General features: G+C 45.0%; 1 protein-coding gene across 1 annotated transcript in view; it reads left to right on the plus strand.

Moving 5' to 3' along the window:
• The window catches only part of MSH2 (mutS homolog 2), a 54,173-nt gene that overhangs the window by 17,509 nt on the left and 22,216 nt on the right, over positions 1–14,448 (plus strand). The window contains exon 8 of the mRNA XM_084791528.1: positions 11,534–11,643. Within this exon, the coding sequence (XP_084647654.1) occupies positions 11,534–11,643 (110 nt within the window). The remainder of the gene's footprint in view (positions 1–11,533; positions 11,644–14,448) is intronic.

A 14,448-nucleotide genomic window follows, 5' to 3' on the forward strand; every position in this document is an offset into this window, starting at 1 on the left:
GTCGGTTAAGCAGGTGGTTTTGTGCTTTAGAAATGAATGTTCACCAGGTTCGGTGGTCCAGTCCTATATCCCAGCTACTAGGTGGTTTTAGGCTTGAGGATAAAATACCGAGGCTATAACGTTCAAGACCAGTCTGGGCATGTTAGTGATACTCCTACGTCAAAACAACAAACGAATACAAAGGCTGGGCATGCTGGCTCACACCTTTAATCTTAGCACTCGGGAGGCAGACGCAGGCCCATCTCTGTAAGTTTGAGCCTGGTCTACATAGCAAGTCCCAGGACAGCTAGGCTACACAGAGAGACCCTGTCTCAAACAAAACAAAGCAAACAACCAGCTAAATGAACAAAAGAAGTAGGCTAGGCATGGTGGTGCAAACCTTTAGGTCCTAGTACTCGAGAGCTAGCCTGGGCCAGCTATGTAGGAAGACCCCGTCTCTAAGAAAAGGAAGTAGAAAATAGCCTGGGATGAAGGTGAGTGGTCAAGTACGTGCCTAGCACACTCAAAAGCTAGTGCTTTGACCCAGATAAAGGGCAGCGCTGGTGCTACTGGGCTTATTATTTACTAGTGGGTTAGTCGCACATGAATAGTGGGCAGCTGAGGAGTGCCACTGCTGAAGACGCATAGGACGGAGGTTGTTACAGGAGAAGAGTACAGTCCAGCAGGATATGGAATGTGAGGGTGTGTGTCTTGGTCTTTGGAGCCACGAGCACAGGATAGAGTCCTACAGGGGCTTTAAAAATGTTTTCTGGGGACAACGGGATATGGGCTTAGTGGGTAGAGTGCGTGCCTAGCCTACACAAAACCTCGGGTGTAGTCCCTCGCGGTGCAGAAAGATGATGGTTGGCACACTTCAGTAAGTGAGCCTCTGATCCCACCACTCCAGGCAGGTGCATGAAGACAGGAGTTCAAGGTCATCTTCCGCCACTGAGAGATTGAGGCTAGCCCAGAGGTCTTATCCAAACCAAACAAATGCTTGTTCGCTGTTCAGGGAGCACTTTTCTGTTTGGTAACTGGCCTCTACAGCAGAGCTCTGAGGAGAGCTTACTAAGGCGATGTGCAAGTCACCAACCCCAACAAATGCTTCAGTAGCTGGTCCCTGACAAGGAGAAGCAGGAAGATCAGGCATTGAGCGTGACCCTGGGGTATGGTGAGCGTTGTGGGGTGCTCCCCTCTGGACCACCCTTAGGCACAGACCACACCCAACAATCAATTTCTAACCACAGAGAGATCCTTATTAAGCAGGGCAGAGAGACAAGGTAGCCTAATCAGCAGCAGATAGCTTTGCAAATGTTAATTTAAAAAAAAAAGAGGGAAAAACGGGGAGGTCTGTGTTAGAATGAGCTAAGAGGGGTTGGTAGGTTTGATTGGGTGTTTTAATTAGGGTAGCTAAATGGGGATTTTTGACTTCTAGACCATGACATTTTGATAAGTTTTGATAGTTAGACCTTGGTGATCAGCTTCAGGAGTGAATCTCAGGCATAAGAAAGTGGCCAAATAAGGGAACAGACCTCCGTGGCTGGTGGTAGGTGCTCTAACGGCTCAGCAGGGTAGAGGGGACAGGCACCTGCTGGTGCCATGTTTGCCATGTTTTCCTTGCTTGGGCCTGCTAGAGCCCTTCAGCAAAGTCAAGGTCAACCTAGACATGAGGTGTTTGTTCTGCAGACCCTGCCTCAAAAAAATAAGTTACTAATGAAACAAAGTCCGAATAGTTGATTAATAGATTATTAGCAAGTAAAAACCAACTGGCTTATAAAAGGTGTATGTGTGTGCATTGTGGGGATGTATGTGGTTTGTGCGCACACACGTGTCCAGAGCAACCCTTGAGGTGTTTTCTGTGCTCTCTGCCTTGGGACAGTTTCTCACGGAATCAGATGCTTACCTTCCTAGTTGGGCTGACTGGCCAGTGACGTGTGCTTTTGGTATGTGATGCTAACCCTCAGGTGAGGTTATGGGTAGGCTCAGCCATGTTTTACTTTTTATCTGGGCACTAGGAATTAGAGCTTCGTTCCCACTCTTCTACAAGTGCACCTACTCATCGCGTCATCCCGCCATCTCCCACTGTCACCTCTAGTTTGAAGTGATGTCAGTTTCTACAACACCAAGTTTAGCTTTTACAGTTATTAAATACTTAACATGTAAAGTACTTTAGGTTTCATGCAAACAGCAATAGCTCTTAGGACTTAGGTGCTTGGGGGTAGAGTGTTGATGTGGCTGACTGGCCTTCAGTCCTAGTGTCACAGAGACATCTTTATTTTGATAAAATTTGGCTCTTTGTCCAGACAAATTTAAATTTAGCTTCATGATGATAGAATACAAGTTAAATGTTATATTACTGCTTTATTTTTTTTTAAACAATTTTTATGACAATAATGAATTATTTTTATTTTTATTTTTTATTTTTTGGTTTTTCGAGACAAGGTTTCTTTGTGTAGCCTTGGCTGTCCTGGACTAGCTTCATAGACCAGGCTGGCCTCAAATTCAGAGATCTGCCTGCCTCGGCCTCCTAAGTGCTGGGACTAAAGGCATGCGCCACCATACCTGGCAATAATAATTAATCTTGTGTTATGTGTGGGCATGAGTGCAGGAGTTGGAGGACAGCTTTTGAGAGTTGGTTCACTCCTCCGTCATGAGCATACCAGGCATCGAGCTCAGATAGTCATGCCTGGCAGCAAGTCCCCTTACCTCTGAGCCATTTTGGCCTGAGGGCTAGGGAGATGGCTCGGCACTTACAGCACTTGGTACACAGGCATGGAGAACCCATGTAAAGGTCAGGTGGGGTGCCCACAACTCCAGGTGGACACAGGATCCTTGAAGTACCAAGCTGGCTATCAGTGGGCTCTGCGTTTGATTAAGAGGCCTTCCGTCACTGGGCGTGGCGGCGCACGCCTTTAATCCCAGCACTCCTAGCACTCAGGAGGCAGAGACAGGCGGATCGCTATGAGTTCGAGGCCAGCCTGGTCTACAAAGTGAGTCTAGGACAGCCAAAGCTACACAGAGAAACCCTGTCTCAAAAAACAAACAAAGAAACAAAAAACACAAAAAAACAAAACACAAACAAACAAACAAAAGAAAAGAGGCCTTCCCTCACGACTCCTGCGGAAGAGCAGCCGGGGAAGCTCCTGACAGCTTCACATGCACACACATCTACACAAGTTTGAGCACGCGTGTGCACACACCACATACAAACACACAAGAAGAAAAAGGAAGAAGATAATAATTAAGTGTTGTTATCTTTTCAAGTACATTTATAGAACCATTCCTCCTCTGGGCTGGTGACATGGCTCCGTGGTGAAGGCTCACCACGAAGCCTGGAGACTTGAGTGGTCCTCAAAACCCATGCGGTGGAAAGAGCTGTTTCCTGCAAGGGTCCTCTGGTCTTCACACACGGACCATTGCACATACGCAAAGTAGACAAATTAAGTGGCTTTTTTGGGTTTAGTTTGCATTCTACTCAAGTTCCTCATGAGTTGTGAACTCTTGCATTTAGTTCCACTGGAGTGAGTGTAGAACCGTTCTTCCCACACTCCGTGACTATACATCCCCATTGTGGGGATGAGTAGCAGCTGCTTTGCATTTCTGTAGTAGACAGTTCTGTGTGGTTTCAGGATCTTTAGTGATATAAGGTGATTGACAGGAGTTGGAGATGCAGTCTGACTGTAGAGATAGGCTCTTTAAGTGAGAAAGTCTTACTAGTTGTCAGTTATTTTGGACTTTTCTTTTTTCATGTCTCTCTCCTTGTATGGCAAACAAATACCCTTTTATTTGCTGTCTACCAGTATAGATATAATTATTTATTTTATTTTATTTTATTTTTTGTTTGTTTATTCATTCATTGATGGGTTAGGTGAGTGACTGACTGACTGACTGACAGACAGACAGACAGACAGACTGACTCAGGGTCTCATTATGAAGCCCTGGCTGTCCTGGAACTCTGTGTAAGTAAGGCTGGTGTCAAGCTCACAAAGATCTGCCTGGCTCTGCTGAGATAAAAGGTGAGTGCCACAGGGCCTGCCTTTTTTGTTTTTGTTTTTTGTTTTGTTTTGACACTCTTCTTTTTTTTTTTGTTTTTGCTTTTGTTTTTGTTTTTCGAGACAAAGTTTCTCTGTGTAGCCTTGGCTGTCCTAGACTTGCTTTGTAGACCAGGCTGGCCGAACTAACAGCCATCCACCTGCCTCTGCCTCCCAAGCGCTGGAATTAAAGGCATGTACCACCACGCCTGGTTGACACTGTCTCTTTATGTGACATAGCACTTTAAAAATTTCACATTTGGCGGACTGGAGAGATGGCTCAGAGGTTAAGAGCTCTGTCTGTTCTCTTAAAGGTCCTGAGTTCAATTCCCAGCAACCACATGGTGGCTCACAACCATCTATAATGAAATCTGGTGTCCTCTTCTGACATGTAGCATACATGGACACAAGAATACTATATAAATAATAAATAAATAAAACTTAAAAAAAAATTTCATGTTTGCCCTATCCCCACTCGAGGTTTCTTTTTGTAGCCCTGGCTGTTCTGGAATCCTATCTGTAGACCAGTGGGCCTTGAACTCAGAGCACCTGCCTCTGCCTCCCAAGTGCTAGGATTAAAGGGTAGGCTAGCACTATTCAGTTACATTTGCCCTCTTTTTAAAATAGGTTCTAAGGTTGGGTGTGGTGGCACATGCCTTTAATTCCAGCACTTGAGAGGCAGAGACAGGCTAATCGCTGTGAGTTTGAGGACAGCCTGGTCTACAAAGTGAGTCCAGGACAGCCAAGGCTAACAGAGAGACCCTGTCTCGAAAAACCAAAACCAAAAACAAAAGCCAGACATGGTGGCGCAGGCTTGTAATCCCAGCACTTGGGAGGCAGAGGCAGGCGGATTGCTGTGAGTTCAAGGCCAGCCTGGTCTACAAAGTGACTCCAGGACAGCCAAGGCTAACACAGAGAAACCTTGTCTCGAAAAAAACAAAACAAAACAAACAAACAAAAAAGCCCCAAACCAAACCAAACTAACCAACCAACCAACAAAAAAAAAACATTAGAATATATTATTTCTGGAAATTACACAGACCTTGTCATCTTGTGTTGGTTTTGGTTAAGTCTAAACTTGCTTTTAGTCCAGAAAAACACTGAAAGACAGCAGGGGGCAGCAGCAGTATATGAAGTAGATTTGCATTGATTAAAGTTTTTCTCTGTCAGAAGCAGGTATTTTCTGGCTTATTTAGAGGTTTTGGCTGGACAGTACAGCTGTGTAGAACCCTTGACCAAAGTATTTTTCTTCTTAGGGAAGGTGACTGCATCACTTTAGTTACGACCTCATGGAGTGGTTGTCAGCAGGGTAACAGACACTGTAGCCAGAACACTGTCCCATCCAGAAATAGGGATTGAAAGATAAAATTGGCCTTTATTTCTATCTCAAAAATGCAAGGGCACAATCTAAAATAACACTATTCTGCATTTGAACAAATTTCTAACAGAGCTTAAAACAACCCAGCAGGTATGCAGATTACTTCATTCCAACTTATCCTCTACTTTTTGTTTAAGACATTACAACTACTTTTAAAAATTACTTTAAGCTGGGCATGGTGGTGCATGCTTGTAATCCCAGCACTTGAGGCAGAGGCAGCGGATCGCTGTGAGTTCGAGGACAGCAAAGGCTACACAGTGAAACACTGTCTCAGAAAACGAAAAAGAAAAGAAAAGAATTGCCGTTTGGGGCTGGAGAGACAGCTCAGCACTTAACCAAGCACTGGTCCTCTCCCAGAGGACCTGTGTTGATTCTCAGCACTGACATGGTGGCTCATAGCCATCTGTAAATCTAGTTCCAGAGAATCTGACATTCTGTTTTGGCCTCCTTGGGTACCAAGCATGTAAGTGATATACAGACATACATGCAGGCAAAATATGCATACACTTCAAGTTTTGAATTTGAAGAAAGAAATTACTATTGCTGTATATAGTGGCTGCTACCTGTAACCCCAAAACATGTGATATGGTGAGGCAGAAGGATTGCCATAAATTCAGAGCAGTCTGGGCTAGAGTGAGACCTTGTCTCAAAAGACAAACAAGAAAGGAAAATAGATAACTTTTCCAGCATCAGACTTGAATGATGAGACAGCACAGCAGGCCTCTGGAATATGAGAGGCTAGGGCCTGCTGTATCAGCCAGTGGTGCGTTTACAGCCGGCACAGGCTCCACATGTTGAAGGAGGGAAGTCGGGGACGTGGCTAGCAGCCGTGCTGGAAAGCTAGGGGAGAGTGGTGGGATCACGGCTGGAGTTGACGGCTGTCTAGTGGGCGTTCTCTTTCTCTCTCCTGAAAATTAAAAAAAAAAACAAAACAAAACAAAAAAACAAACCCCAAAACATTTATTTTTTTAAAAACCAAGTTGTATGAGTCTTCAGAGTGCAGAAGAGGGCATCAGATCCCCTGTAATTGGAGCTGTAGATGGCTTTGAGCTAGCCTGGGGGTGCTGGGAGTAGAACCCCGGTTCTCTGTAAGAGCAGCCAGTGCTCTTAACCTGCGAGCCATTTCTTCAGCCCCGTACCTAGTGTTTGTAACTCTGTTTTTGGTTTGTGTTGTGGGCTCTTTGGCTTCTAATCAAACCTGTCCTCAGAATAATGGTTTTAAACAAAAGAATCTAATTCTGTTGAAGTATAGTTATCAAGACATAAGCCCTTGATAAACAGCTACAAGCTTCTAATTAATGCATTTAAGGGTGTGTGTGTGTGTGTGTGTGTCCGTCCGTGTGTCCCCGTGTCCATCCGTCCATCCATCCCTTTGGAAGTCACAATAAGACATTAGATTGGTCTCACAGAGCTGGAGTGAATGTGGTTGTTTGCTGCCTAGTGTGGGTCCTTGGATGTAAACTCTGGTCCTCTGTGGGAGCCCCACACAATGTTAACTGTCCCTCTATCCCCTTAATTAATATCTTAATCCCAGCTCTCCTGAGGCAGAGGGAGTAGATGATCTCTGTGAGATTGAGGCCAGCCAGGGCTGTTACACAGAGAAACTCTGTCTTGGGGTAGGGGAGATTCCAAGGGACTGGAGAGATGGCTAAGGGCTTAAGTGCACTTGCTGCTTCTATTTATTTATTTATTTATTTATTTATTTATTTATTTATTTATTTATTACCCCAGGACTTGCTTTGTACACCAGACTGGCCTCAAACTCACAGTGACCCACCTGCCTCTGCTTCCTGAGTGCTGGGATTAAAGGCGTGTGCCACCATGCCTGGCACACTTGCTGCTCTTAAGGACCAGGTTTGGTTTCCAGCACCTACATGGCCATTTACAACCATCCCTATCTCCAACTCTGGGGATCTGACAACCTCTTCTGACCTCTGGGCACCAAGGACACATGTTATATAAAGTTAAAAATGAGTAAAGCTTAAAAAGGGAAAAAGAAGATGCTGACAGATTGGGTATGGTGGTTTAATTATGCAGCCCAGCTGCTTGGGAGGCTGAGACAGGAGTTTCGCTGATGTCCAGCTGCGTGCATATACCAGCTTATGAAGCATAGTGAAGGCCTGGTTTCTAAGGGAAAAATTGACAGGCCTACTAACTCCTTCAATTTCAAAGTAGTGAATTTTTATTTTTATTTTAATTATGTATATGTGGATCTGTCTGCATGCGAAATAAGTGCCCTCGCAGGCCAGAGGAGTCTGAAATCCCTGGAGCTGGAGCTATGGATAATTGTGAGCTGCCCAGCGTGGTCTGAAAATTGAACTTGGGTCATCTGCAGGAGCAGTTAGTGCTCTTAACCACTGAGCCATGTCTCTAACCTACTGAAGTATTTAAGTTACACTTTAGGGTAACTCAAGTTACTCAATGATTTGAGAGTGTAATTGATATTTTGATTGGTAACAGATACAGAGGCCTAGTGATGTGGCTCAACTTTATTACCTGTTAGTAATGGAAAAAAAGATAATGAAGCTCAGAGAAGATCGAGTGACAGAACTACTACTCTGCTCATTTCCACTGTCATAGACATGAGGACAAGTCATGGAGGCTTTGCTTGACAAAGTTCCAGAGGTCTCCAGCTGGTCACCACTGCCCTTAAATATTATGTATGGTCCAGGTATAACTTTGTCTAAAATAAAACTACCTTTAAACCTGCCTTTTCTCCTAAAACTGTCTTACTCTCTCTTTCTCACTTTGACTATGAGCCCTAATAAAATTCACACAGTGGAAACTTTTCCACCAAGAATGTTGAAAGGGCATCTGACCAAAGGCTTGAGACAATGACAGAGTTCGTGTCCTTCCCGCCCCCATCCCCTCCCCCCTCTCTCTCTTTCCGAGGCAGGGTTTCTCTGTGTTAACCTTGGCTGTCCTGGTCTCGCTTTGTAGATCAGGCTGGCCTTGGACTCACAGTGATCCACCTGCCTCTGCCTCCCAAGTGCTGGCATTAAAGATGCGTGCCACCATACCTGGCTAATGACAGAGTTCTTAGCTCTGACTGTTGCGAGCAGTCGGGCAGAAACTGCTTGGGAGAAAGTTAGGACCTTGACATAACAATACCTGGCTAGATACTGTTAACTGTAGAAATGTTTCTTTAGAATCTGCTTTGAGAGCAATAGAAGGTGGGCTTGGAACGTCATGCTTTACAGATATTTTACAATAGAGGACCCCTTGGCGGTTAGCCTAGGCTTGGATAGCACACCTGTTGGTTTGGGACTGGGAGTAAGTCAAGCTTTTTCTTTATTAGAGAAATTTACCTTAAGCTATGTTGCTATGACAATCATGTAAACACAATGGCTTTAGCCTGGGGAAATTTATGATTAAACTTTCCTGAGTATTGTTTAAGAAATAATAATCAGGTCATGCTAACTAGTGCTTGGATATTGATTGATTTTTGCTCTATGCTTTATTGTAGGTTATATAGAACTGTTTGTATTTTCTTGTCAGACTATTCTTTTGTTTTGTTGACTTTTGAATGTCCTATTGATTATAAAAGATGAGAAAATCATGATGTAATCTGTAATAAAAAAAATTGAACTTCACTTTAAATAAAGTACTGGGGTTAGCCCAGGGAGTGAGGAGTAATAGAGACAGAAAAGTAGAAGCAACAGAGCAGTGCAGAGAGACAAAACGGTGAAGGTCTCCAGGACTTTAAGACCTTCAGTGTGGACCACATGTGCCTGGGTCTCAGTATTTCTCTTGTCTTCCGTTCCTCAACCTCTCCTCAGCAGCTAGTTCCTATAGCTAGCTGTTCCCCAGCGGTTGGTTTCCCTTGACCAGCTGCTCACCGCCTGCTCAAGTCTCCCTACCTCGGAACCAACACTTCCTCTTCTCTTCTCTTCACTGTTTCCCAGAGCTGGTCTGTGGATTCCACCATGCTGTCAATGGTCTGTGGCCCTTGCCTTAGCTTGCATAGGGCTTTCCAGACTGTGGCAGCTCATAGAAAATGTAGATTTTAAGAATCTAGTTGGAATTTGGCAATTAAGGTTCAGTAGAGGTTAGAAATCAGAGAAGACCCCTCAAGGTGGTAGGGAAAGGTCCCAGGAGGGCTGTGTTGGAGGGTAGAAGACACTGAGGATGGCAGGGGTCTCACATTCATTACTGTTTCTGTTCTGCTTTCTTTATATAACAGGCACTTTTGTGATACCACAGAAAATTGTTTTAGATGTGGAAGCATTTTTTTTCCTGTATGTATGTGCACAACTTTTGTGCCTGGTGCCCTCTGGGCATGTTGGACTCTGGAACTGAAGTTAAAGACAGCTGTGAGCTGCCACCCATTAGGTGCTAGAAAATGGTTTCAAGCCCTGGAAGAGTAGCCACTGCTCTTAATTTCTGAGCCGTCTTCTGCAGCTCCATCATGAGAATTCTTGGAAATCCTTCCAAGTCTTGAGCTAGGAAAATAGTAGCTTATGGAAAACTGTAGGGTTGAGGCAGACCTCCACATACGCAGAAATCTCAGCACACTGACTAAAGTATTAGAAACAAGCTGTCTAGCCTCTGCAGCCCTGCTTAGCTTCTGAGGTGCATTTCCTTTTTTGAGTTGGAGACCCTTGGGGTATTTGCTTCTTTTTGGTTTTTCAACATAGGGTTTCTCTGTGTAGCCTGGCTGTCCGGGACTCGCTTGGTAGACCAGGCTGGCCTCAACTCACGATCTACCTGCCTCTGCCCCCTGAGTGCTGGGATTAAAGGAGTGCACCACCACGCCTGGCTGCTGTTTGCTTCTTTTTGCCTTTCCCCACCCCCTTCCTTCTTTCTTTCTTGAGACATGGTTTCTCTGCCTGCACTAGAACTCGCCAGGCTGGCTTCAAACTCAGTGATCCACTTGCCTCTGCCTCCAGGGTGCTAGGATTAAAGGTGTATTACGCAGAATTCAGTGCATGTGTTTGTTTAAAGCGTTGACATATGCTTTTGCCCTCTTCATCTATGTATCTTAACATAGTGGAAAGCAAAGTGCTTGTTAAATTGACACCTCTGAGATCTTTGTTGCTAAGGTTCATTCTTGGTGGTAGTGGTTTTAGTTTTTTGAGACAGGATATTATAGTATAGCCTAGGCTGTCCTCAAAGCTTGTGATTTCTCCTGCCTTACTGTCCAAAGTACTAGGATTGCAGGGTTATACCCTGTATCCCAGTAATGGAGGCGGGGTGGGGGTGGTGTTCTGTGATCCGCCATCACTGTTTGGATTGGCTGCCATTCATCCTTTTACCAGTTGTGACAAAGACAGGCATTGTAACGCAACAGACATTATGTAGGCAAAGTGTTGTTTACAGTCTGTCTAACACATAAGCACTGTTTCCTCAGTATGTTAGAGGCTGTTGTGGTTAATAATAAAACACGGCTCCATGATAGCTCCTCATCCTCCTCCTTCAAGAGCTATTGCAATTGGAACTTAATACTTTGGAATAAAATTCGGTGAGCTTGCTATCACCTGCAGAATTCCTGTAAGAATTTATTGGTAATGAGCAGGGGAAAAAAACCCTTGTGCTGCATGTAGTAATTAGTGGTGGGAGTGTGTAGTACCTGTCCAGTGTGGGGCTGTGCCTGGTGCTGTGCTCTCTCAGGTCTGACAGGAAAGGGGGCTCAGAACACCACAAGGCAGATGATGATAAAGCCACAGAGCAGCAGCTTCCGGCTGGATCCAGCTCTAACTCTGCATTCCTCGCAGTGGACTTTGTTGACTCCTGTTCCCTTCCCCACAATTCCTTGGAGTGACTTTTAAACGGCCACATTCCAGTTTAAATACTTGACTTGATTTGGCCTTTTGATTGGAGCACCGAGTCGTTGATGGAAATTACAAGTGTAAACTCCAGGTCTTACTTTAATAAGACCTCCAAGAAATAATGTTCACTTAGGCATAATTAGTGTCTCTGCATTGCTAATGAAGGAGATGGCAGACATGCAGTGTCTTATTAGTAGGGGTGTTAGGTGCTACTCACACAGTATTTCCCTGTCTGTAGAATAAACTTTGGGTTAAAGCATTAAAGTAGAATTAAGTTTGGAAACCTGCGCAGTTTCTGCTTTCTGGTTCAAAGGATGTTCATTATTTTAATTTTGTTATGAGCTGTTGTCTTTATTTTTGTTTTTGCTTTGTTTTAGGAAGACACCAGGCACTGTTACTGGCGATTTTTGTGACTCCTCTTATTGATCTTCGGTCTGATTTTTCAAAATTTCAAGAAATGATAGAAACGACTTTAGATATGAATCAGGTATGCAATTTACATTTAGTTCCCACCGCAGATACTTTTGGGAAGGAAAGAATAACCAGAAACAAAACAAAATCATATAAGGAAAAATATCTAATTTCTCTTTTTGTGTTTTGGCACTTTGTACGGCACCTTTGTAGCCAGTTGGTATAAACTTGAGTGACAGACAAGGAAGGACGGATTTGGTGGCAGTGCTGGGGATGGACCCAGGGCCTTAGATGTGATGGGCAGGTGTGTGATCACTGCTCCATCTAGCCCCAGTCCTTTTCTTCTTTTTCTTTTTCCTTTTTTTTTTCTCCAGAGGTGAGCCAGGCGCCTGCCTAGCTCTGGAAGGCCTGGTTTCTTGAACTCCCATGATTTTAATTCAATCAAAGCCAGTTTTCTTTTGGCCGTAGAATGGCACTGAGCCAACATCCTGATCCCTGCCATGATGGGATCATTTAAAGCAACAAGTGATCAGAGGAATAGAGCACCCAGCCCTGACTTGTGAGCCCCACCCCTAGAGACCTCCATCCCAGCCTTCTAGACTGCTCTGGGGCCTGACCCCTCGAGGCCAGGCTGTGCCCTCCCCACTCTGCTGGGAAAAAACCGCACCAATTTCTGAGCTTGCCCCCCAAATCAGGCCACATAATCCTCCCAATCCCAGGCTACCCTGGAAAGCTCCACCCTTCCCCAAGAAACCTTATATAAACCTTGTGTTCTGCCCGCTTCTCTGCTGCAGCTGCCCTACTAGGTGTCGCCCCCCCCCCCCCGAAATCTCTTGTGTGAGGTTTGTTGTTTCATGTGACTTTGTGCTGTTCCGTGGCTCCCGACTGCCAAGATCCCTTTCCATCCCAGCTGCAGCACTCACACTAGCCTCCTGCAGAAGGAGAGGTGTTGAGTGCAGCACTGCAGAAGGGAAGGACTGCTGCGGTTGGTCATAGCTGGGGCTCTCACAGTTCCCGTCCTAATTAAAACCTGTACTCCTGGGAGCTGAGCTGCTGTCTGCCTGTTCAGTCAGGTGGCATGCCCCTAACCATAGCCCGGGTTATAGGGCAAGTTGAGGTCACCGCCTTCACGGACACTGCAATGAATGTAGGCATTTAGGTTACATTTTCAGAACCACTTTGAGAAGTTCTCCGGGACTCAGGATTGTTCCACGTCTAAGCTTTGAGAGCCTCACGGTTGTGCAGCTGTGCCACGTACAAAGGAGCGGCCATTTACACAATGGTTTGGTTACTGTGCCCCTCCCCCGTCCACCCCCAAGCTTTGTGAGTGTTTCTGTGGCCGCCTTCCACAAGTCCCCCTTTTTTTCCTTTTCCTATTTTAGAAATAAATGTAGATCAAAACTATCCTAAGCCAAGATTTCAAGAAGGCATTGGTTTTCATAAAACTAGACACTTCCTTTATTGGTGTTTCAGTGGATTGTATTAAATGTTTTTAAGATCTTTTTTGACAATTTCATACATGTATATAGTTTATCTTGAACATATCCAACCCAAATCTTTCTACTTCCCCAGGGTCTCCATTGTCATGTCTTCTTCCTTTTCCCTTTTTCTTTTCTTTCTTTCTTTCTTTTTTCTTAGTTTATTTTTTATTTTGTGTGCATTTGTGTTTTACTTGCATGCATGTGTGTGGGTGTCGGATCCTTTTGACTGGAGTTACAGTTATGAGCTGCTATGTGGGTGCAGGAATTGATCTGGGGCCTTTGGAAGAGCAGCCAGTGCTCAGCCAGAGCTAAGCCATCTCTCCAGCTCCTCTCCTGTTTTTCTGTAATGCACTGAGTCTAGTTAGTCCTGCCTGCATGCTCATGGTTGTGCTGCCATCCACAGGGGGCGTGGGCAGCCTACCAGTGGTCGTGACTTCCCCTCCCTGGGAGCCTAATTGCCTCATCTAGACAGGGGCCTCCTGATGAGCACCTTGTATCCATGCTGGGATGTTTGCTGGCTTGACTTTATTTAGCTAACTGTACCTGCCGTGAGTTCGTGAGAGCAATGGCTGGGTCCTGTTCAGAAAGCACTTCTAGGGGCTGGAGAGATGGCTCAGAGGTTAAGAGCACTGGCTGCTCTTCCAGAGGTCCTGAGTTCAATTCCCAGCAACACATGATGTCTCACAACCATCTCATGCCCTCCTCTGGCATTCAGGTGTACATGCAGGCAGAATACTGTATACCTAATAAATAAATAAATCTTTAAAAAAAAAAAAAAAGAAAGAAAGAAAGAAAGCATTCTAGCTCTCTTCTCCATCCTCTGACTCTTGCATTCTTTCCACCCATTCTCCCATGATGTTACCTGAGTTACCCACAACCCCGGGGTGTGGGTCTGTTTGTGTGTGTGTGTGTGTGTGTGTGTGTGTCTGTCTGTCTGTCTGTCTGTCTGTGTATGTCTGTGTCTGTGTGTGGCGGGGGAAGGGGAAGGGAGAAGAGATCCTATTCGGGTCTGAGCGCTCAGTAAATACACCACTCTGATGAGTTAGGAGTCTGTGTTAAGTATTGACCTCTGCAAAGGGAAACCTTTCTGACCAGAGCTGAGGGTATAAGCATAAATAGTCAATAGGCAGTTTAACAACAGTAGTAGGATTCCCCCACCTAGGGTCAGTGACCTCCCTAGCTGTGGTCTTCTGACCAGGTTTGCAGCACTTGGTAGAAATTCCCTCTGGGATTGTGGATCAGGCCTCAAATCCAGTCAGAAACAGTCAGTTACACCATAAAGCTTCATGGTGATCATGTTAGTCATAGGAGAGGTGGGCACCTCGACTGAAAAAAAGCCTCCATATGACCAGGCTGTAGAACATCTTCTTAATTAGTGACTGATGGGACAGAGCTCTTCT

This window comes from Acomys minous, assembly GCF_964271855.1.
Source record: "Acomys minous genome assembly, chromosome: 8".
Taxonomy (NCBI): domain Eukaryota; kingdom Metazoa; phylum Chordata; class Mammalia; order Rodentia; family Muridae; genus Acomys; species Acomys minous.